The sequence below is a fragment of the Arachis ipaensis genome, chromosome B1 (genome assembly GCF_059453495.1).
Source record: "Arachis ipaensis isolate K30076 ecotype BB chromosome B1, ASM5945349v1, whole genome shotgun sequence".
Classification (NCBI taxonomy): domain Eukaryota; kingdom Viridiplantae; phylum Streptophyta; class Magnoliopsida; order Fabales; family Fabaceae; genus Arachis; species Arachis ipaensis.
The window spans coordinates 146,216,593-146,242,271 of NC_142436.1; the positions used below are offsets into that span (position 1 = coordinate 146,216,593).

Here is a 25,679-nt window from a genome sequence, read left to right on the forward strand (position 1 = left end):
AAAAATAATTGTTAATAAAAATTTTGGTAAAATCATAATTTAAAAATTAAAAAATTATTGAAGGGTAAGTATCTTATAAAAAAATAATTTAATTATTAATTTTTTTAAAAGTATTTTAATAAAAATATAATTTAATCAATAAAAAAATAATTTATTAAAAGGGTATTTTAGTAAGCAAAATTTAATGATAAAAAATAAAATTTTTGTTAATAGGTATTTTTCAAAAAATAATTTTTTTTCTTAAAAAATGGATAAAGTTAATATTAATTAACACAAAAAAATTAAAATGAATTAAATAGAAAATTTTTTAAAAGTTAAAAAGGAAGAGAATGTACATTTATAAAATAGAAGGGAGGGGAGCGTCATTTTAGCATATCGCAAGGGAGGGAAGTGGAATTTTCTCTTATAACTATTATAGGATTTTGATTCTCTAAATTTTGAATTTTACTTTAGAAAGTAAAATATGATCTTTCACCGTTTATTTCATAGATAAAATAAAAAAGAATAAAAAAAACTATTTAAAAATAAGAAATCACACTCTACTCTTTAAAATAAAAATTTAAAAGATTCAAATTCATTATTATAAGTCTAAGTATTGCATTAATGGCATGTGGTATGTAGACTGGTAGTAGATATCTGCGTTCTTTTTTCCCTCTATATATAGCTGCTTGAGAAGCTTTGTAATTACAACCAAAATCAAATCAAAGATAAGATAAGATGGGGCAATCACATAAGAATGTGGGTGCACTTGTAATGATATTTGTTTTGGTGATAGGGATAGCAGAATGCCGAAGGTTCAAAGAAGACGAACTTGTTGACGGATATGGAGGAGCTGGTTTAGGTGCTGGTGGTGGTGGTGGTGGTGGTTTTGGTGGGGGTGGAGGTGCTGGTTCTGGTGGCGGGGTTGGTTTTGGAGCTGGCAAAGGTGTTGGTGGAGGTGGTGGAATTGGTGGAGGTGGTGGAGCTGGAGGTGGTGCTGGTGGTGGTTTTGGAGGTGGACATGGTGGTGGCATTGGAGGAGGAGCCGGTGCTGGTGCTGGTGTAGGCTTTGGAGGTGGACATGGTGGTGGCGTTGGAGGAGGTGGTGGATTTGGAGGAGGGGGAGGTGGAGGTTCTGGTGGAGGCTCTGGAGGTGGTTCTGGTGTAGGCTTTGGAGCTGGTTCCGGTGGTGGTAGCGGTGGGGGATCTGGTGGCGGTGGAGGTGGAGGAGGTGGAGGAGGAGGTGGAGGAGGAAGTGGAGGAGGAGTTGGATTTGGTGGAGGTAGTGGCTTTGGAAGTGGACATGGGGGTGACATTGGAAACGTAGGATCTGGCGGTTGCAACGGTAGTTATTGTGAAGGTGGTGGTGGTGGATATCCACCACCATAGATGGTGAGATAAATTAATATATATGATGCATGAAATGTAATGCTCTTTTGTTTTTTGTTTTCTTTTTGATCATATGCATGCAGTGTAATGCACAATATAGTGCCTCTTCATGGAACCAAATACGTAATTCGTATTTTATTATTGATTAAATAAACAATTTTATCATGAAAACTAAGCCTTCATCTTATTATTAGAGTTAACTACACATTATCATTGCCATAGTATGTAGGTGATGAGATATAAATATTAGAGTTGTTATATACCTTAAATTAAATTAACAGGCCAGCCATAAATGAAAGGCACATGGCATCACTTGCAGATTGCACAGAATATGCACTTGAAACTGTTTTTCCAAAACCTTATAATAAGAAGATGCATGCGTATGTATGTCACTTGAATATTAGGGAGACAAAAATTACGAATAGAACTTATTTTATTTATCTTTTATTAATTAATTGTTGCAATAATTAATATTAAATAAGACAAAAGTGCAATATAAAAGCTTCTGCCAACAGTATATATATAATTAATAAGCACGTAGCTCCATTGGCCATGCATATTCGAGTACTATACATGGACATTGCAGAGTGGCGGTGAAATGCAATAAATATTAGCATTTTCACTTATACATGTTTTTTTTTTTTTTTTTTTTTAACAAAATAATATATATTTATAAAAAAAAATCATCAAATCAGTTATTATATTTCATTTATATATAAATATTTGGTCAAATCTATGGTGACTAAGTTAACGATGATCATAAGTGATTAGAAATTGACCTGATAATAAAAAGTTAACAATTGTTATAGTTCAAAAGTTATAGCTTGATTGTCATTAATCTATCGGAGGTAATTAAAATTTTTTACCATAGACACAAATTTGAAAATTTAGAAGAGATCAAAGACTAGAATGATAATATTTTTTTGTCTTTTTGTTTGATTGAAAAGTGCTTTGAGGATACCGCAAAGATGAAGAGACGAACAGGAGGAAGATATGACCTTCTTTCCCATAACCGAGATCATACACTGATCTCTCTTCTCCCATCTAAGAAAAAAAGAAAACACTATTTTTCATTTTGTTTTTCTCACACTAAAGGCTAAAACTCTTCAATCACTTCTGTTCTCTCCTTTAATCTTCTTTTTCTTCTTTTTTTTTTTTTTGGTATTGGCTTTTTTTCTCTCTTTTGTGTTTCCCGAACTTTGGGTTTCTTGGGCTAAACGGGATACTCTTGAGCCCAATGAAAAATATCAAACTGAACTTTGGGTTTATGGGCCAAACAAGGTACCCTTGAGAAGACGAGTCTTATAAAAAACAAAACTGGTCTAGAGTCTTGACATAAAGCACCAAAAACCTGAGATAAGTTTTATTTGGGCCTAAGGCCTGTTTCTTTAACCCCAAAACCCCAAAATTCACAAAAAGGACCCGACAAAAAAACTTAAAACAATGTCAAAATGAAAATTTTCTATCCAGAGGAGGAAAAAAAGTTGAAGAATCTCTATCCAGTATTTGGTTTGGTTTGAGAATCGAGAAGGATAGCATGTCACGTGTCACATTCATCTCTCGGCTTCACGCACTTCAAAACTTGCCACTCCATCCCAACCTCCCTCCATGTACTTTACCATTCACATCATTCAGACATTCACTCGATCCAAATCTAAATAATAGCAACTTGTGGAAAATCACTATTCGAACCGTGCAAGAGTGGTTTCGGCTCAACCATGGACCGGTCTTCATCGGAGAATCTAATTCTTGTAAACCGGGAACCAAACGGCGTCGCTATCATAACCATTAACCGCCCCGGATCTCTGAACTCCCTCACCCGCCCCATGATGGTGGACCTTGCTCAGGCCTTCAAGGCCCTCGATCAAGACCACTCCGTCAAGGTCATCATACTCACCGGCTCCGGTCGATCATTCTGCTCCGGCGTCGACCTAACCGCCGCCGAGGACGTCTTCAAGGGCGACGTCAAGGACCCCGAAAGCGACCCCGTTATTCAAATGGATCGCTGCCGGAAGCCCATAATCGGAGCCATCAAGGGATTCGCCATCACCGCCGGGTTCGAGATTTCACTCGCCTGTGACATCTTGGTCGCCGCCAAAGGATCCAAGTTCATAGACACCCACGCCAGGTTTTACAAATTTTGCAATTTATTTGATTAACTTTGCCATTTGACGATTTTCAAAATTTTAAAAACATCTTGGGGCTTTCTTTTTTTGGTAGGTTTGGGATATTTCCTTCGTGGGGATTGTCTCAAAAGCTTTCGCGGATCATAGGAGTCAATAAGGCACGAGAGGTGTCCCTGACGGCGACGCCTTTGACGGCGGAGGTTGCTGAGAAATTGGGTTTTGTGAATCATGTCGTTGAGGACAGTGAAGTGTTGAAGAAAAGCAGAGAAATTGCAGAAGCCATAATGAAAAACAATCAGGACTTGGTGTTGAGATATAAGTCGGTCATAAACGACGGCATCAAGCTTGATCTTGGCCGTGCTCTTTCGCTTGAAAAGGTCCGCTTTTCTTTCAATTTTTTTTTTTTTTTTTTTTGAGTTACATATATGAGTTTTTTTGTTGAGTACATGTTACATAGATGAGTTTATGTATGATTATTTAAAAGTATGTGAATTGCGCTGTACTTTGGGATGGGTCTATGTAAATAAATTTTATATATTCTTAGACGGATAGAATTGAAAGATGAGGAGAAATTGTAGCAGCAAGTTATTAGAGTAATGAGTATTGTGAACTTGAAAAGTTAACATTTGGGACATCTTGTATTAATGTTTAATCAAACAGAACAGGGAATTCGTCAATTGTAGAGCAAAAATCTACTTAAGAGCTTATTGCTAAAAGCTTTGGATGTTACATTCTTCAGTATTCACTTTATGTTTGGTTTTTATGCATCATTGTTCTTGGCAATCTTCCTGGTCAGCTAGATAACTTGTCCATTTGCATATGGAATTTCAGGAGAGAGCTCATGATTATTACAATGGAATGACAAAGGAGCAATTCAAAAAGATGCAGGAATTCATAGCTGGGAGAAAGAAACCGTCCAAATTGTAGCTTTTGAATTTACTCTCATGGTGAAAAGAATACATGTTGTTCTCCCCTTAGGGGTTGATGTTTTACATGTCAATGTTCACATTTGTTTTTTACAATAACTGTTTCTAGTTAAATATCCAGTTAAGTCATTTTCATTTTATTTTGAGTATCAACTAGATGTATTTCATCAACAGTTCTTATATGAAAAATACTAAATTTATAGTGTAGAAGCCTTGCAGAGAAAACAAGGAGAAGAATAACAGAGGAGGATGGTAGTTTACAAGAATGAATATGTTAGTCTTATTGTCTTCAACTTTTAAGCTAACTTTTAAAGGTGGATTTGCTCACTTGGGTAGTTGGGTTGAAGAAGAGGCAAGGAACGTTAACAACTTTTCATAGAAACGATTAGGTTGTGTGTGAAAGTGAGACAGACTCAGATTGAGAGATAAAAATTAAATTAAATCTTTGTTTTTAAAAATTTTAATTCTTTGTATTTTTATTTTTTGAAAATACTGAAGTAATTGAAATTTTGTATTCGGAATTGAAATTTTGCCTTAACAAAGAATGGTAGGGTAGAAGTAGCTTCAGCTAGAGAAGCTCATGGCTAATATTCTGGTTCAAATGTGAATTCATAATTTTTTTTTTTTATTATTACATTGTAATATTTTATAGAGTAAATTATCATTTTTTATTATGCAACGTTAAATCCTAAATTTAACTATATTCAGTGTTTTTTTTTTAGTACAAGGTGTTTATACTTTTGAAAAGTACCAAAAAGTTTTAGTAAGCCAAGTCTTATTATGGTCAAATAAAATATTAAAAAATTTAATATTATTTCAGTCAAATTAAATAAATAATTAATTATAACACTTTTTAAATTCATTGCTCAAAATACATAAGACAAAAAAATAAATGCAAATTAAAATAAAAAATATAATTAATTTGTGTCTTAAGGATATATTTTATAAATATAATAATAGAAATTTTTTAATATTTTTTATGTATTAAATGTATTGAAATATAAAAAATTTATTTTTTATAATAAATTTTATAAAATATTTTTTTATGATATTTTAACCTATGTCTTAGGGTACAAGTTAGCAAAATTTTAAAATAAAATTAATTTATTCATTCTAATCGAATCAAATAATTAATGTAGTTGATTATTAGTTATAATTTATATGGTCAAACAACATATTAAATAATTTAATATTTATCTTAATCAAATTAAATAAATAATTAATTAAATAACATATTTAAATAAATTAAATTAAATAATTAAAAAATATATTCATAAACATGTCATGTCAGTTATGTTATTAATAAAAGAAATTTAATTTTAATAATATATAATAAATAAATAATAGATATAATTTAGGTAAGACTGTCAAAATAGATTAAGTTTATTGGATCACTGTTTATCCGTTAAAAGGACGAATTTTACTTTTAAATTTAATTCTATTTAAATTTTGGAGTAAACAGATTGAATTCAATTAACTAAAAAAAAAAGACGAATTAAATAGTCATTCTGTACAACTTTGTTTTGCATTTTTTTTAAAAAGTATATTTTTATTTTTTTAGTCAATATCTTTTTTTTATCAGACCTATTAATTAATAAAATACTATTTTTTAAGATTTTTTTAAAAATGACATTTTTTGTTAAATTATTTTTAAAAAATAAAATAAAAATTAAATAAATAAGTAATAAATTATTTGAATTAAAAAAATTATGACTCATAAACAAAATAAACTTAAATGGACCAGTGCTAACCTGTTTAACTCCCAAATTTAAATAAGTGATGCCAGGACATTTTGGCCAGTTTCATTGACCTTTTCTTTACTGTTTTAGGGTAGTTTCATGCATTTTCTTAGTAAATAAGCAAGTTTTGGGTAGAAATACACTTACATTTTGATTCAAGCAAACATTGTGAACTTTACATGATTTCATGAGAATTATGCATGAATTGAATGACAAATTGGATAATGCATGATCTCATGACTTGGAATAGAGCTTTGATAAACTTTATTTGCTTGATTTCAGGACAAAGGAAGCAAGGAAGAGCCACGTTAGTAGCCACGTTAGTCTAATTAACGTGACCACTAACGTGGAATGGGTATAAGCTTGTAGCGTTAATGAGAAAAGTGATCGCAATAACGCCTTCGAAGCCATCATAACCCACGTTAGTTGCCACGTTAGTTACATTAACGTGAGAGCTAACATGGAAAGAAAAGAGGAGCTCCAACGTTAGTGGTAAAAGTGAACACCACTAACGTTCTAAAAGGCCATACATAAGCTACGTTAAGAGCCACGTTAATCTAATTAACGTGAACTCTAACGTGGAGATTAGAGGAGATCGCCAACGTTAGTGACACTCACCTTTGTCACTAACGTTGGAACAGGTCAAGATTGCCCACGTTAGTGGTCACGTTAAGACCACTAACGTGAAGGGTAACGTGGAGCAAGGAGTGATAGGCCAACGTTAGTGACACTCACCTTTGTCACTAACGTTGGAGATGGCAATTACCACCACGTTAGTGGCCACGTTAATCTAATTAACGTGAACTCTAACGTGAGAAGGAGGGGCGTTTGGAGCGTTAGTGACAAAGGTAAGTGTCACTAACGCTCTCGAAGCTTAGGCATGCCCACATTAAGGGTCACGTTAGTTATACTAACGTGAACTTTAACGTGGGGAAAAGAGGCAATAAGCAACGTTATTGGAAAAGGTGAATGCCAATAATGTTTGTGAAGGACCAAGAGGCAACGTTAGTGGTCACGTTAGTGCCACTAACGTTGAAGTTAACGTGGATCATTTTTGGCTTGGAACGTTAGTGAAAAAGGTGATCGTCACTAACGTTATCGAACCCACATTTTCACTTAACGTTAACACTACTAACGTCCTAACTAACGTCCATGCCTAACTCACACTTTTTCTGCAAGCAAAAGCTGAGCCCACTGAAGACTATAACTGCTTCAACTCAAGATCAAAGGCCCATATCCAAGACTTGAAGAGCCAACTAGAAGATCAGAAGAGTAGTATATATAGGAGTAGTTTTGAACTAGTAAGGGGGCTTTTTGGCATTTTGGTACACTCTGTATACTTTACATTCTCTATAATTTCTAGTTAATTTGACAATGCATTCTTCTTTATCTTCTTCTATTTCCAGAGCTATGAACAACTAAACCCCTTTTCATTGGGTTAGGGAGCTCTGTTGTAATTTGATGGATCAATAATAGTTTTCATTATTCTTCTTCTTTCTTTTCTCTTGATTTTACTAGAAAGCTTTCAATCTTCATCTAATTGGGTAGTTGTCTTGGAAAAGAAGCTATTCATACTTGGATCTCTTTGGAACCTTGGAAGAGGAATGAAGAGATCATGTTAGAAATGCTTTCTCATGTTGGACCAAATTGGGGTTTGAATGGATATAGTGACATATAATCCTACCAACACTTTGATTTGGAAATATATGTGGTATAATCAGTGACCATACTTCATCTCTTCTCATGAGCAATTAGACCAAGGAATTGGCTATTGATCAAGATTTGAGAGATTGAATTACCAAGGAATTGAAATCCAATCTCTTAATATTGCCAAGGAGATCAATGAACGCATTGATTGAGGAAGAGATGAGAATGAACTTAATCCGGAGAATACAACATCTCCTGAGCCCAATGAATCCCCATTTCTGATCTTACTCATTCTCTTTACTTTCTTCCATTTACTTTTATGTTCATTTCCCCAAACCCCCATTTAAGATTCTGCAATTTACTTTCCGTCATTTACATTCCGCTATTTACTTCCAGCAATTACATTTTCTGTTATTTACTTTCCTGCCATTTACTTTTCTGCAAATCTCAACTCAATTTCTGCTTAGCTCAACTAGAACATTCCTCTGATTAAAGTTGCTTGACCAATCAATCCCTGTGGGATTCGACCTCACTCTATTGTGAGTTTTTACTTGACGACAATTCGGTATACTTGCCGAGAGAAATTTGTTGAGAGACAAGTTTTCGTGCATCAATAAGTCAAGTCTAAATTATGTGGAGTGACTGATTTGATTACCCTAAGATATTTACCGATACAAAAGCAACTAAAATGTAAGTAATTTATGTTGAGAAGTTCCTTCGAAGTTAAACTTTTTTTTAGAGGCCTTAACGATTAGCATTAATTTAAAATTTATTTTATGAAATTAAGATTGAATTATAAAAATAGATAGGCATGCATGACAGATAAAAAAAAAAGATTTTGTTGAATGCTTAGAATAAGTCAACTTTTAACAAGGATTATTTCCATTTTTTTTCTCAATAAGTAAATCTGAATCCAAACTCAACTGAATCTTGTTTATTCAATCCTCCTCACATCTTAACTTTAGACATCATAGAAGAAGCGGAGAGCGTCTTCAATACCTTCGACATTATTTCTGACGTCTCAGACCACCACTTTCTCCTTCCAGACAACAGAAATTCTAGTTTTAGCAACGCAAAGAGCAGCGTCTACACATATATCATGAAGGAGTGGAAGATCTTGGAAGAACATCTACCAGACTCTATTTATGTTCGGGTGTATGAGAGTCGCATCGACCTAATGAGGGCGGTGATCGTCGGCGCAGCAGGCACACCATTACCACGATGGTCTCTTCTTCTTCGACATCAAGTTCTCCTCGAAATATCCAAACAACCCTCCGATCTTATACTTCCACTCCTTTGGGCTCGGTCTCAACCTGAACCTCTACAACTCGGGCAAGGTCTACTTGAGCCTTCTCAACACGTGGTCCGACGAAAAGTGAGACCCACAAGGCTCGACACTGTTCCAGGTCTTACTCTCAATCCAAGCTCTCGTTCTCAATGAAAAACCCTACTTCAATAAGCCTTGGCAGATTCACGTAAACAAAACATTTCATGAGGTGTGGTCACGTGAGTACAACGAGATCGTGTTCAAGCTCACGTGGCAACTCGGGAATCACCTAGTTCGCAGGCCGCCCAAGAACTACGAGACCTTCATCAAGAATCATTTTTGCACCCGGGCTGCCACCGTCTTGGCCGCGTGCCGAGAGTACGTTAGTGGGCGCGTCATGGTTGGATATTACTGAGGCAAGGGTCTATCACCGATTTGTCCTGTTCGGAGGTGAAAGTTTTGCAATCTTCTCGGGAGATGTTGAAGGAAGACTTGTACCCCAAACTGGTTCAAATGTTTCAATCTTTGGGGAGTTTCCATGTACCGGAAAAATTGGAGTTAGAGGAGGATGAGCAAGTGAATAATGGCGATGAAAATAAGAGCAGTGGAAAGATCATTGTGGTGGCTTCCCCAAAAGATAAAAAGAAGGTGGGGATCTTCAAAAAGGTTGTAGCTAGAATCAAAGGAGTAGTGATAAGTGGAAGAATAAGAATAGTAGTGGAAACAACAAAATAACTAGCTAGGCAGTCAACTACTTTTGTAATGTCTTTAGGAGTTGAATAATTTGTTGTCTGCTTTTAATTTAGTGGTTTTGTATTGTAAACTTATTTTGATTTTTCATTGTTTAATGTTTAGCTGTTTATTAGTCATTGTTTAAGGGGTAATTCACCTTTATAAACCAAAGAAAAACTAATATTACTTGAATATTCCAAATAAAAAAATGCTATTTAAATGTCTCGTTTCATAATTCTATGTAAATCAAATTCACTAAAATTGAATTAGGTTTGTTAGTAGTAAATCTAATCTATAACATTTGAATTACTTTATTTCGGGTTCAAACATAAATTGAATTCAATGAATTTGAATTAGGCCAAACACTACTAAATCGAATCAATGAGTATCGATTTACCTGTACACTACTAAATCGAATAAAAAAGCTTCAATTTAGCCCTCTTAGGATTTATACCTGGTACTCGCCGGCTAATGGTAAATTGACTCTATTAACGTCGATTTACTATGAATTCTACTATATATAAAAATCGAAAGGTGTTAATTCGATTTAGTATATGCCTACACTACTAGAAAATTAGTTATTACAGACAGATATTTTCGACAGATTTTATCCCACGAAAATACAAACATAATTTGCGAGAAATTTTTTGTCAGAAACAAAAAAAAATGAATTAGCATAAATTACAGACGGAAAAGAAAATCCGTCGATAATTCTGTCGGAAAATTATTTTTTTGTGAGAAATGGTTACTGACGAAAAATTTTATCTGTAATTAAATGGACAAAAATGCTGCATTTTATTAAATTATTACAAACAGAAAATCTGTCTGTAATTTAAAATATTCCGTCGGAAAAAATTGAGTTTAACCTAACTCAGACCCTACCTTCTCGAGCTCCATTCACATTCCACACCAGTGAAGAGCTTCTTCCTCTCTCCGTCCATGCTCCCTCCATCGCACGAACTTCTTTCACCACTGTCGCCGCCGCTCATATCGCACGATCTCATCACTGACCTCAGCAACAGCCATTCGCTGGTCATCCTCATCCACCGGTTCGGTGCACTTGTCCTAATTCAAATTGGTATGGTTTCACATCACTTTCAATTTTTGAATTCTTCTCATTTGAAATTTTTTATGTTTGTTCTTTTGTGAATTTTTAACGATGTAGCTTTTGTGGCTCCAATCTGCCATGCGAGAAGAATCTTCTCACTCTCTGTAGAGAATAACACGTATACAGAATATGTCACTTCATCTCTTTTTCAGTCTCTATCTTTCAATTTTTTGCTAATTTGAATTTCCTAAACTAGTTAATATTTGTTTGGAATAATCAATTTCAGCTTTCTGCTATCAATTTAATTTAGTTAATCATAGTTTGGGTAATCATTTACTTCATCAGTTTATTGCCATTGCGATTTTCAATATCTTATCTGTTTGTGTGAGAAATGAATGTGGTGGATAGTTTTTAAATTTTATTTTGATATTGTTGGATATTAGGGAAATCATTTGTAAGTGTATAGCAGTATTAAGAGAGTTATTGGTCATGCACTGTGAAACTTTGCTTATTACTGCTTAGGTAATTTAGGATCAAAGTGTTGATTCCTTTAAAGAAATTTGTCAAGAAGCATGACCATGATCTCAGTGAAAGACCTTTTTTCAATGAGTTCTGTGACTTTCTAAGCTCTGACCCTGTTATTGCAGTGGTTACAGCTTATGCTTTACAACTTATAACTGACTCTTCCTCTTTTTTACCTTCGAAATCAAACACAAAACACAAATAGAACATGGATGTGTGGGCCTCCGACCCCCTCGTATGACTTGAGGGAGGTGGGTAGCGTAAAATTTTTTGGCGTATAAAATTTCATAATGTCCTCTAAAAAATGATTGAATATTGTCTTTTTTTTTCTTTTGAAGGAGTTGCCTCCTGACCTCTGAATGAACTTCCAGCGCAAGCTCGTTGTTTGAGTTTGCGTTCTTGGAATCTCCTTTGTCTTACTTCCCATTTTAGTGCTGGGTTAGTAGGTCGGTCATCCTCTGAATCTCCGCTTGGAGTTCCACATTTTGCACTAGCAACTCAGCTTACGATAATTGTAGAATTTCATTGTCGACCATTATTGAAGTCCCTGTGAAAAGAGTGTATAATAAAAGAGAGCTAATGCGGTGGGGTTATTATTTGTGACTTCATGGTAGGTGCCAAATGTTCCGTTCATGATGGTCCTGTCGAGCTATAGCATCTCCTTAGAACAGTGAGCTAGTTTCTGCGGAAGAACTATAGGTTGACTTGGGTTGAGCACCTCGGGTGGAAACACCTACAAAAAATACTCCGACGCTCAAGTTAGAATCAAATCTTAATAATAAAAGAAAATAAGTGAAATAAGTGAATCAGAGAGTGTAATTATATCTTTTTTACGTTGCTCACCCTCCTTTTTAAAGAGTGAGAGGTCATTATGCTGAACTCGTATACCGTGGATATTCTCGGCATATTTTGCAGATTTTTCACTAAAATAAAATAAAAAAATTATTATTTTTCAAAATCCCATTTTTCAACTTTAATTTCTCAAATACTTTTTTGTTTAAAGCAAGTTCGAAGTAATCCCGGCGAACTTTATCATTTTTATAGAATTTGTCTGACTACGGCGAACTCCACTTTGAATTCCAATAAATTCAAAAAAAAAAAATGGCTAACTCAAATTCTTAAGCTTACAACGGACAATAACAACTATTATCATCGTCTCCAGAATACGTAGCAGTACACAAGAGTAACATGTATAAGTCATATTTTTATTGAGAAATAATGAATTTTTTTAAATTTATAATGAAAAAAATTCTTTGTTAAATATGGCTTATTCTTGTGTATTTGTGTACGTCTGGAGACGATGATAATGGTTGCTATTACCGCCAACAATGTTAAAGAAGCCATAGTTAGGCTTAGTTTGGTAAAGCTTTTTGGATAGGTGCTTGTGCTTTTAGGATGTGTTTGGCAAACGCGTTACAAGAGAAGAAGCACGTTTAGCCTTCTTGAAAGTTTCAATTTTTGGTTTAGCAAATTTTTTATTCATGAACGTAGAAGTGATTTTGCTTTCAAAACTACGTTTATAAGAAGCTACAATTTTGAGCTTCTGCGTTTCACCAACGGACTTTTAGCCATCAATACTCTATCTTTATTTACTTTTTACCAACTTTATTCTTCATGCATGTTATTATATTATTTATAGAATTCATTATTTTTGTTTACATGAACTCTCTTTTTTTATTATTTATTATTTTTATTTTTTATTAATTATTTATCTGATATTATACACTTTTATAATTATAGTTTTTTGTATTATTTTTATTATCTTTTTATAATATGATTTATTGATTTTATTAGGTAAAGTAAATTAAACAAAAAATTAATTATAAATAATAATAATAAATTATAGCATACTAAAAAAGAGTACTAAGAGTACTAAAAATATACTATATAAAAAATATCATAAAATTTTTTTTGATTTATTTCAATTACTACTAAGATAAATATTTAATTTTTTTTATTATTCTTAGTACTCTCTAAAATTTATATTTTGTTAGTTTTAATTAAAAATATATTTTACCAATTTTTATATATTATTTTTATTTTAGTGTATAAATATTAATTTTATTATAGAATTAATTAATAAGATCTATTCAATTATCTAAATTAAAATGATAAGATAATATACAAAAATTATTTAAGTTGATGTCTATTTTAGTAATTTTTTATCTAAAAGTGATTTTGAGTAGTATAATCCAAACAACATTTATTTTACTATAATTCATTTTGATGCAAAGATTGCCAAACATAAATCACTTTAACACAAACTTACTTTTTATTAAAATCAAGTTTGCAAAATCAATTTTATTCAAATTCCCGTTTGTAAACTATAATCCAAACACACACTTAAAAAGTACAAGCACCTCATTTTGCGTTTAGTAAATTAAAAAGCCTAAGTGCTTGTGCTTGCAGCTTTTAAAAGTTAGGGGTGCTTTTGAAAGCACGGAACTTTTGAAAGCACGGAGCTTTTCAAAGTTGGCTTGTGCTTTTTAAAATTTAAAAGTCTAATATAATCTCATATGTTAACTAATTTTTAAATTTAATGCTTGCATTTATGTCTATTATAGTATTTTTAAATTTTAAAAGCTATTTTACCAAATGCAATTGTTGTTGCTTGTGTTTATTGAAAGCTATTTTTAATTTGATTTACCAAACATAAATGCTACAACTTTTATAAAGCCATCTTTTAAAAGTTAGCTTTTATAAGCTACTTTTGAAAAGTAAAAGCTTTACCAAACTAAGCCTTAATGTCGAGGTATTTTTGTGTTCTTTTATGTACTCTTAAAGATGAAGATAATGACTTAAAATTTAAATTTAAAAAAAATTAAAGTGAAATTCGCCGGATTAGGTATACTGTATAAAAAATATAGAGTTTGCCGGGAGCAAAATTTATTCGCCTTAAATAAAAAAATCATATTTAAAAAATTAAAATTAAAAAATTATATATAAAAAATTATTTTTTTATTTTATTTCTGAAAAAAAATCCCAAATTTCGCTTCAATGTTAGTTTTGAGATTTTGCCTTTTATGTTATTTGTTACTTGATTTGCGGCCCACATGTCCAAACTTATAGCGCTTGTGATCGAAGAATGACTTATTTATCAGGAGTCAAGACTATATATTAATTCAAATTGTATGATATTTGATATCCATGATTTAATGTTGGATGAATTAAATTTATGGTCGATAAAAAAGTTACTATATGTACGGATTTGGAATGATTTTTAAAAAATATTTATTATTTTTTTATAAATAAAAATAATTTTATATTTAAATAGATTTTTTAAAAACAAAATATTATTAGTTTTTTTAAAAAATAAATAATTTAATTTTATAATAAAATAAAATCTATTTTTTAAAAATATATCTAAATAATTTTAATAAAAGTATTTTATTAAAAAATTATTATTATTATTATTATTTTGCTAAAACAATCCGATCTAAACCCACACTAAATATTTAAATTCAACTCTGATACAAAAGTTCTAAACCAGTTACAAAAATAGTCACCAAAAAAAAAAACCAGTTACAAAAATAAAAGATTCTATTTTTAAGAAATTCTCTCTATATAAGATTAGAGTGATGGTAAATACATAGAAGGGAGTGACTAACAAAATTGAATTTGTATTTCCTGACGCTAAGGTTTCCCTAGACAGAATGAGTTCATCACATCACAAGCAGAAGGAGGCAGCTAACACCATGAAAGGAAGAGAGCAGATCTTCAAGGTCTTCGATATCGTTTCGGAAGTCCCGGATGACCATTTCTTTGGCTCACCATCAAAAGAATCCAGCAGTTACAGCACCGCCAACAGCAATCTCTCCAAGTGCGCCATGAAAGAGTGGAAGATCTTGGAACAGAACCTTCCAGACTCCATCTACATTCGGGTCTACGAGAACCGCATTGACCTAATGAGGGCGGTGATTATAGGCGCCGCGGGCACACCGTACCACGATGGTCTCTTCTTCTTCGACATCAAGCTCCCTTCTAAATATCCAAACTATCCTCCGGAATTATACTTCCACTCGTTCGGGCACCGTCTAAACCCGAACCTCTACAGCAGCGGCAGGGTCTGCTTGAGCCTCCTTAACACGTGGCACGGCAGGACAGCCGAGAAGTGGGATCCACGCGCTTCGACGCTCCTTCAGGTCTTGCTCTCAATCCAAGCACTCGTTCTCAACGAGCAGCCGTTTTTCAATGAGCCTGGGACTTCGTATGGACGACCTATCTTTCAGAGCAGGTCACGTGTCTACACCGAGATGGCGTTTCAGCTCACGTGGGAAGTTGCCATGAACCTCGTTCGTAGGCCGCCCGAGCACTTTGAGGCCTTCGTCCTTCAACACTTCAGCACGCGCTCCGTGGCTGTCTTGGACGCGTGCCGCGAGTACGCCAATGAGCGCGTGTGGGTCGGGTATTACTGCAGGAACCAAGGTGGTGATGGTAGGTCATCCAGTTTGTGTTCTTCGTCAAATGTGAAAGTTTCGGCATCTTTTAAGAAGAGTTTGGTGGAAATTTTGTACCCTAGGCTGGTTCAAACGTTTCAATCATGCGGTGCGGATTTGAAAGGTACCCCAAAAGAGTTGGAATCAGAAGTTATTATTAACAAGCAACCCAAAAGGAAGCAAATGATTGATCCGACGAAGCATGAAAACAAGGGTGAGGTTGGGAAGCATAACAATAAGGGTGGGATCTTCATGAAAGCTGTGGATAGGATCAAAACGGCGTTGGGATGGAAGAAGAAGAAGACAGACTCCAAACAATTCTAGTTTTTTTTTGTAAGGGTTAGTTAGGAGATAAGTAAATCCTTGTTTGACCTTTAATTAGGCTTCTTAATTTTTATTTGATAAAATGGACAAATAGATATTTAATTTTGTTATGCCAAGATAAATAAAATTTTGACTAATTAAAAATATTTTTATATTTTTAAATATTAGATATTTTAATTTTTTGTTTAGAATATATACAAATTTAAATGTTTTATATTTTAAAAAATAAAAAATATTTTTATATTTTTAATTAGTCAAAATTTATTTATTTTTGAATTAATAGATTAACAACTTCCTTGACAATTTTTTGTATTATTTTCTTTCAATAATGTTTAACTGTTTAGGCTAGAAGAATATGATAAAAAAATGTTTATAAAGTTTTATATATAAATATATTAATATATTTTTTCTTGAAAAAAAATAGTAATCTTAAAATATGTTGTTAAAGTACAATATCTATTAGACCAGCTTTTCGTAGTTAATCATTATTTCTGTGATAGATGCAGATAAATTGGATGTTATAATGTTATATATTAGGGTCGGGTAACAATTGAAGGAATGATATTTAGCACCCATTTGAAAAGTAGCAGAAGTTATTTTTTTATTTTTTAATTATTGAATTATGAAAAATTATAATATCTATGTTTGGCATTATTTTAAAAAAAATTTAATTTTTTAAAAAGTTAATTCACAATTTTTTTTAAAATAAGCTTAGTTAATTTTTAAAAGATAATTTTTTAAAAATTGTAACATTTATATTTGGTAAATCAAATCAAAAATAGGTTTCAATAAATACAAGTAACATTAATTGCGTTTGGTAAAATAGTTTTTAAAATTTAAAAATACTATAATAGAAGTAAATGTAAGTATTAAATTTGAAAATTAGTTACAATATGATGTTATATTAAACTTTTAAATTTTGAAAAACACAAGGCAACTTTAAAAAGTTCTATCTTAGATACTTTCAAAAATACTCCAATCTTTTAAAAGTTACAAGCACAAGCAAATAGTCTTTTTTATTTACCACAAAATAAAAATATATGACTTATCCTTTTCGATAAGTCATTCTATCAGTTCCGTAAAAATTGACTTCATCAAAACAAAAAATATCTACCACCATTTACACACAAGCTTCTATATATATTCTTTCGCGTTTTTTTATAATTATTTTACCACTCTATTTTTATTATTAAATTTGTATTTAATATTGTGTGTAGTATGAAATTTTAATTTTAATTTTATTTTTTTTACATGTGATTTTATTTTTATATAGTTTGTTATTATTTTGATAGTTAGTTATAGCAAATTATTGACTCCAATAAAAGAGCAGGAAATTCTAATAAGAGTAAAAAAAGAAAAAAGCAACAAAATATACATTGACACATATTTTACATTTATTTTTTATTTTCACCTACCATATTATACACAATAAAGCAGCAAATACTAACTACACAATAATTTTTTTGGCATTGCCATTAAGATTATTGTGAATTGAAATTTTATTACTATTCACCACATAGAAAAATATCGTTATGGGTGAAGGTGAAATAGAAGAACCAATTTTTATTTTTAATGATATTACGTGAAAAGAATCAATTGCCTAAAAAAATAGAACTAATAAGAGAACAAATAAATAATCAATTGCTTAAACGATTATAATCTTAGTGGTTAGGTGATGTAAAATTAATATTCAATATAAAAAAAATATTTGTTATTATCGTTATTTTAATATCCATTTTATTATGTAAAAAAATTTATATTTTTTGAATTATTTATTCAAACACTACAACTTTAAAATAAATATTTTTATAACTAAAAATACAAATATAAAATAATTTATTTATAAGTTATTATTAATAAATATTCTTATCCTCTTTCTTCAAAAGAGAAAAAAGAATTTATTTAAATTAGGGTAAAGTACTAAATTGGTCCCCTACGTTTGGGCGTAATTCTGTTTTGGTCCTTAAGGTTTAAAGTGTCCTATTTAAATCAAAAAAAGTTTTATTTAGCATTAATGTAGTCCCACCGTGATGTCAAAGTTAAATAATTAATGAAATGTCCTACATGACAGTAGTACAAGACAAGGTTGATAATTTGGAGAATAAGTACAAGTTCTAGAGGTACAAAATCAACCGTGGATACATCAAAATATGTATTTATCATTTTCCTTAGTTTTATAAAAAATATTTCATTTAAATTATAAGAAAAATAATAAATAAATATATTAATGCATCCACGGTTGATTTTGTGCCTCTAGAACTTGTACTTATTCTCCAAATTATGGATCTTATTCTTGTACTACTGTTTTGTAGGATATTTCATTAATTTTTTACCTTTGATGAGCTCACGGTGGGACTAAATTGAAACTAAATAAAAAAATTTTGGATTCAAATAAAACACTTTAAACCTTAAGAACTAAACGTAGAACCAATTTAATACTTTACCCTTTAAATTATTTATCCAAAGGAGCTGATACTAATTATGTATTCAGAATTCAAATGTATAGAGTCAAGTGTCACAAACTCAATTTTTTTCCAAAATCGGATTCTGATCTTTACCATTTGGCTGTCATTCTCATTGTATTACAACTATCGAATTTAACATGAAGTTTTGGTAAATGGCCAATGGTTTTAAAGTTATCACCTCTGTACACTCACATATTCAATTAAAAAATTAAATGAAAAAATGATTATAAAAAATTATATATGTTAACTAATATAAATTTATTGATATGTTACCTAAAAAATGTTAATTAGCTTCACACATTGTCATTTAAGTACTATTTTATCCTCAGTCTCTTTAAAAGCAATGCATGCATGTGTCCTTATCCTACCATTTCAGTTTTTAACTCGATTTAGACTAATTTTGTATAGTTGTCTAGCACCTTGCCAAAAACGTTACGGTATGGTTTCTTTGGAACCCTGTAACTGAAAGGTTTTGCTCTACCAAAAATTCACATATGCTAACTTAATTGTCATATGATTTTAATATGCTCACATTCCACCATTTTTATTAGAGAAATGCTTCATATAGAAAACGTGTCTCGTCAACACTATTTAAAGACTAATATTCTTTATCGCCATTACTTCATCACGTTTAAGTTTAATTAACTTTTTTTATTTATTCAACTCTCACTTCTTTACATAGAAAAATGTCAACGGAAAGATCTTTTAAACCAAATAAAAAAAATGCACCGAAACATATAAAGAAAAAGAAAAATTGTAATATGCTTTGACAAAGATCCTTGTTTAGCTTGCATAAGCACTTAGCCAAGTTTACAACTTATATTACTGCCTAACCTATAAAAGTTTCATGGTTTGATGCTTGCATGAACCATTGGCCATGCCTTAACTAGCTTGGCCTAGTCATCTACTAATGCAAACCGCAAGTTAAAATTTGGTTTACCAAGTCCGTATATAAAAATTGTGGTGATGGTTAATCCGTTAATTGAGCGTTACACCACTGGATCCATCTAAAATGTGTCAAAACATACGGTTTTTTTTGCTTTGTACATTATTTCCAAACTGTCTCAATTCATTTTGCATGACTCCACTTACGTACGGTAATTCTCGGATAGAGACCATGAGCTTGAGCCCATGACAATTACACCGGATTGAAGAAGAAAGCAACACAAGAACTCTTAGCACATACATACACAAATTATATCGCTTCAATATGTTGGTAAAGTTGTAGGAAATTAAATGAAAATGCACTAGTACGGTGTCTCTCCCCGTAAAAATATATGTTGGTCTAGTTTTGGATCTACAAAGTCTCGAACTCTCGATCCGTATTTACCGCAAAGATATTTGTTAGCTAATCAATATTAATTTCATGAAACTTCATTAATAAAACTCTAAGCTGGAAAAGTGATTGGGATACCCAATTGCCCATGATGAATCTAATTAAAGAAAGTGATGGCGTTAGAAGACCATGCGGTGTTTACCATAATTATACTTGTTTAACTCACTCTCTTACCATGACTAAAAATGCTAAACCCATGGCATGCATAATGATCCGTATTCCTTGCTCATTCAACTCATCGTTAGTTAGTTAGTTACTCTCACTAACCCCTCATCTCTTGCATCTGCTGCCAGCTGCCAGTTGCCCCTCCATTTCCCAATAACGTAACCGTTTCTTGGAATAAACACTAACACAAACACATCATCATTCCCACACCACTCAATCACTACAATCCTTTCCTCAACAAAATGGCTGGCCTGAACAATTTCGAGCGCTTCGACGTCGTTTCAGACCATTCAGAGCACCACTTTTCCCAACCAACTGCTAACACTACCAAGAAACAGAAACAGAACCGCAACCCGGAACCAACCAACCACGCTGCCCGAAACTGTTTTACAAACACGGGCAGCAAAGTGTACAAGAACATAATGCGAGAATGGAAGATCCTCGCCAACGGCCTGCCCGACTCCATCTACGTCCGCGTCTACGAGAGCCGCATCGATCTCATGAGGGCAGCAATCGTCGGCGCCGCTGGTACACCCTACCACGATGGACTCTTCTTCTTCGACATTGCTTTCCCGCCAAATTACCCTTCCCAACCTCCCAAGGTTCACTACCTCTCTTGCGGGTTCAAACTCAACCCGAACCTTTACCATAACGGCGAAGTGTGCCTCAGCCTCATCAACACCTGGATCGGTAAAAAGAGCGAGAAGTGGGACCCATGCGGTTCAACCGTTTTGCAGCTCCTCGTTTCTCTCCAAGGCCTCGTCCTAAACGACAAGCCGTTTTTCAACGAGGCCGGATCCGAAATCTTCGGACGCGCCTTCTTTGAGAAGCAGGCGCGTTCTTATAACTATTCCGTTTTCTTACTTAGCTGTAGGACCATGCTGTTTTGGCTCCAACGACCTCCGCGGAACTTCGAGGAATTCGTTCACGCGCACTTTCGTGACCGCGCGTGTCAGATTCTGAGGGCGTGCCATGAGTACGTGAATGGGCGCGTGAGGGTTGGGTGGTACGGTGTGAGCGACGTTGGGGAGAACGATGGCTCTTCCCATCGGTCGCGTGTGAAGGTCTCGGAGGAATTCAAGGCATCGATGGGGAAGTTGTATCTTCGGATGGTTGTGGCGTTTCAACTGAATGGTTCTTCGTTGTGTTCGGAGCTTTTGGAATTAGAGAACAGTGATAAAAATGGTGGTTCGTCGAAGAACAAGGGGCATGGCGGTGACAGAAAGTATGGGAAGATTGTCAGGAAGGTGTTGGGTAAGTTTAGGAAGTTTTATGCTTTGAAGAAGGATCAAAGTAGAAGAGTCGACGTGTCAAAGTGATCTCTTCAAGGTAAAATTCCAATACATGATATATGATATGATGTTTTATTCTTCTAGCATGATAAATACATTTTTCAATATTGATTTTTAGCGAATATTGAGGCTTAAGATTGGCAAAATTAGTTAAACCTAACAATGATATATAGTTTCCCATGTCTTCATTTTCAATTGCTTTCTGTTGATGAAAGATTGATGAAAATCATACAAGAAACTAAATCATTTTGTTTTTGACAGATAATGTTAAACCCCCTTAACTGACACATAACAACTTAATTGGTATTATTTGATGCAATTGGGAGAAAAAAGAATCAAGTTAGAAAAATGCAATAATTTTTAATTTTGATTTATTTATTTGTCTTGCTTGATTTATGTTATGATGCAGAAGCATAGCGGTAGTGAGACACTTGACAAGGTAGAGTGGCACTCTTGGGTTTTTTCTGGTCCATGACGGGAGTTTCTATAGTTAACTATGGTGACTTTATTATACGCCAATGTTTCTGTTACTAGCGTCTTTGTGTTTTTGGTCAAGAGATTTTTTGCTAGCTTGATCTATACCGTTTGCACACTTATAGTATTAGGGTTGTGTAGGAGAGCTTATCTCACAATAAAGGATTTAGCTATAACTGGACATTTGACAGCTCTTTTTTTGTCCATCCATCATTTTTAGTTAGGCAACCCCATCAATGGACCACAGGTTTGGAATTCCTTATTAATCCAGTTAATTTCGGCCCACAATTGCTGTGGGCAGATTTTAGGTTTTCAAGCACTGAGTTTTAGGCTTGAAGTGGCGTGAAAAGAGCAATGAACTTCATATGTACCATGCATCCTCAATGATTTTGATTTTGAACCTCCAATCCGTCCAATCCATTAGTTGCTTTTATATTTATTTTAATATTTTTTATATAGAAATTTTGTTAAATTCGACCTTCTCCATCTTATATCAGAATGAATTAGGCACTTCTTTTTTAAACAAATACTTCTAGGCTCTTTGGATATTAACAAATTACCGTATTAAAATGATTCTCATATTAACTGGGGAAATCAAATTTACATTCTTACCGGATTTGAGATTGTGTTCTTCCTAGATGTGTTCATTATCTTTCGCTAACATCCAGCAAACAACTCATACAAATTCAAATTTTGGTATAAAGGTGGGGGATGGGGGGAACAAAGAGGAACATTCATAAGATGAAACACGAAAAATTAAGGAAATTTAAGTGTGGTTGGTAGATATGGAAGTATCTAGGACACAGGTAATAACTATTACAAAATTAATATGCAAGTCACAAAAAAAAAAAATTTAATAAGCAAAAGCTAAGGCTTTTTTTTTTTTGACTTGGGCTATTCCCAACAACTCAAATCCGACTCTAAGAACCATCCCACCCACTCCCTAAATTGGATGTAGCACTAGTCATGTGTTTTCTCTGGTTGCCATTACTTTGAAGTTTGAATAGACTCTATAGTCCATAGCCATGAATTAAGCCACCTTATTGCTGCGAATGACGTCCTCTGCACGGCGTGGCGAACTCCGACAAAGCCAACGATGATGACCACGACAAACTTCTTTGTACAATAGGTTCCGACAAGGCCAGCGAAGAAGACGACGGGGAGCTCCTCTATGCAGCAAGCTCCGGCTAGGTAAGTGACGAAGACGATGAGATGGGTCTTTCAAGGTCGTTTCAAGATGTCCGATTTGGTCTCCTCCATGAACAGAGCTTCAATATGCCTCTGTGTAGGAGGGAGGTAAGAACTATTATTTATAAGACCAAAATGATGACATAATGGTAAGAATATACATTAGAATCTCTTTTGTTATTGATGCAAAATAATTCTTGTAGAGACTTTGGATCTTGAGTTCATCTCTTGCATATTAATTACCTGAATGTTTATTAGCATATATCGTAAACAAAAATATTTTGAAAAAATTATCAAAAATACCCATAAAGTTTATGAATGCTGAGAAAGTACTCATAAACTAAAAAAATTAACGTTATACTTATGGAAGCCGAGTTCCGTACGACAAAAGTATTTAAACCTTAATTTTGTATTGACTTTTTAATAAAATTTTCAAACTAGCTCCACCTTCAACTTCAGTTTACTTTTCAAACCTTCATAACTCAACCTGCAATTTTGAAAACTTTGCTATGAAGTCCAAAACTACTACAATATATGAGACCGAAATCAATGATGGTGGTGAGAATTTTATAGCTTCTACTTGTTTATACTTCATCAGTTCGTTGTGTTCTTCTCGGTAACACACACCATGATCTTCCCTTTCACTTTCATACTCTCTAATAGACCTTTGTTACATGGTGTTCTATCAAGATGAACCAGGAGTAATATTGAACTCCAAAAATTGTAATCATTCTTGAATAGTTTTGATTCGTAAAGAGACTCACCATCATATTTTGCACCATTTCCAAACTTTACTGATATTACTATTTGTCGATCCATAGTATTTGCTAATACGATAAACATCCATGGAGCATCATTCACAATCGTACTTGATTCAGGACCGTCATTACTGGCTGTAATGGTGACAAGAATCCCCTCTTGTGTTGCTCCAAAACTACCGATCGACATGGCATCTTCGGAGAACAATTGGTCGAAGTCTTCACCGTCACCACCACCATCATTGATTTCGGCCTCGATTGTTGTAGTAGTTCTCGACTCTATGACAAAAGTTTTAAAGGTGGAGGTTAAAATATGGAGGATTAAAAAAGTGAGTTGAAATTGAGGATGAGAATAGTTTAAGAATTTTATTAAAAATTCAATAAAAATTAATATTTAAATATTTTTGTCATACGAAATCCATCTTTCCTGAGTATAATATTAATTTTCTTAGTTTATGAATATTTTTATCAACGTTTATAAATTTTATGGATATTTTTAGTAATTTTTTTATTTAATATTTATTAATATTAAATAAGACAAATTTTAACCGTATTTTTTTATTTTTTTAGTATTACCTTATTGTAAATTAAAACCTGAAAGGCTATACTAAATAGTAAATACTACAATGCCGTTGAATTTTGGAACTTGTCTCGTATCTTAATCTTATGCATATATTAACTGCTAAATCAATAAATAAGCATGTTTTAATTCAAATCATAAAATACTGCATAAGACTTGCATAGAGACAATAAAAATTAATTCAAATCAGTTTAAGATTAAGTTATTTTATATTCGAGATAACTATTAAATTAGTATTTAAATTTTTTAAATACTAACAAAAAAAAATCTTAATAAAATATTAATGACAAAATAACTCTTAAAAATATTTTAAATTTTAATAAAAATAACTTTTTAACGTCTGGTTATTTTTATTAAAACTCATTAACGTCTGGTTATTTTTAGATAAACTCATTAACAAAGCACATAACGTGATACTAAATTACCATCTTCCGTGAGTTCCGTCCATGTCTTCTTTTGCTCTAATACCACCACTTTCCACACCATCCACTACTAATTCCATCCCCTAATTACCTTTACCTCTCTTTATTTCTTTCTTATTTTTCTCAATTTTTTTCTTTGTCACCTCGCTCTAAGTACTCTCCTCAATAATCGGTCACTCACATCATTCAATTACAATAACAATTCATCATTAACAATAATAATATTCACACAATTCAACAATAACAATATACAATTTAAAAAATAAAAATAAAAAATAAATCTAAATATAGAGAAGAAGAGATAGAGAGAATAAAAGAATGGGATGCTAAGAAGAAAAGAAAAAAAAACATGTAGTGGTGAAATAGTTGAGAAAATAGAAGAGAAGAAAAATTAGAGAAAAAATGAAAGAGAATTTATTGAAAAAAAGGAAGAAAGAATTCGCCGACGATGAAAACATTAAAAAGTAGAGAGCACAAAAAGAATTAGGAATGATGATGATTTTGCTGTCATTTGAGTTGCTGTCATCACCACAGAGAGAACAAAAGAAAGATAAGAAGAGGATTTGAGAATGAAGAAGAAAAAAAATCTAGACTAACAATGATATGGTTTAATGTTTTGTTTAAATTATAAAAAATAATTAAAAAATAATTTTAGAATTATATAAAATTTAATATAATTTCATATTTGTATATATTATCATTCCGTTTGTTACTTTAGCCTTTTCCATTAACAAAAATGGAGCAGTTGGTCACTTTTGTAAGGGTGTTTGGAAACTTCTTAAAATTTAATTTCAGTGTTTGAAACAAAAAATAATTAAATTAGTATAGATAGAATTTAATTTAATTTTTTTTAAATTAATTCTA

General features: G+C 32.6%; 2 protein-coding genes and 3 pseudogenes across 3 annotated transcripts; all 5 read left to right on the forward strand.

Annotated features, from left to right (window-relative positions):
• Positions 1-671: 671 nt before the first annotated feature.
• On the forward strand, positions 672-1,539 carry LOC107620123 (uncharacterized). The gene has a single exon (XM_016322340.3). The coding sequence runs from the start codon at positions 718-720 to the stop codon at positions 1,366-1,368; it is 651 nt and encodes a 216-aa protein (XP_016177826.2). The 5' UTR covers positions 672-717; the 3' UTR covers positions 1,369-1,539.
• A 1,331-nt stretch (positions 1,540-2,870) lies between these two features.
• Positions 2,871-4,627, forward strand: ECHIA (enoyl-CoA hydratase/isomerase A). The gene is made up of 3 exons (XM_016342739.3): positions 2,871-3,496; positions 3,589-3,871; positions 4,326-4,627. Exons 1-3 carry the CDS (start codon positions 3,087-3,089, stop codon positions 4,419-4,421), a joined length of 789 nt encoding a protein of 262 aa, XP_016198225.1. The 5' UTR covers positions 2,871-3,086; the 3' UTR covers positions 4,422-4,627.
• A 1,883-nt stretch (positions 4,628-6,510) lies between these two features.
• Positions 6,511-9,808, forward strand: LOC107614770 (putative ubiquitin-conjugating enzyme E2 38 pseudogene; annotated as a pseudogene).
• A 5,040-nt stretch (positions 9,809-14,848) lies between these two features.
• On the forward strand, positions 14,849-16,217 carry LOC107614779 (putative ubiquitin-conjugating enzyme E2 38 pseudogene; annotated as a pseudogene).
• A 4,020-nt stretch (positions 16,218-20,237) lies between these two features.
• LOC107620132 (putative ubiquitin-conjugating enzyme E2 39 pseudogene) lies at positions 20,238-22,274 on the forward strand (annotated as a pseudogene). The gene is made up of 2 exons (XR_015899956.1): positions 20,238-21,430; positions 21,803-22,274. The product of XR_015899956.1 is annotated as a putative ubiquitin-conjugating enzyme E2 39 pseudogene (transcript).
• Positions 22,275-25,679: the final 3,405 nt, after the last annotated feature.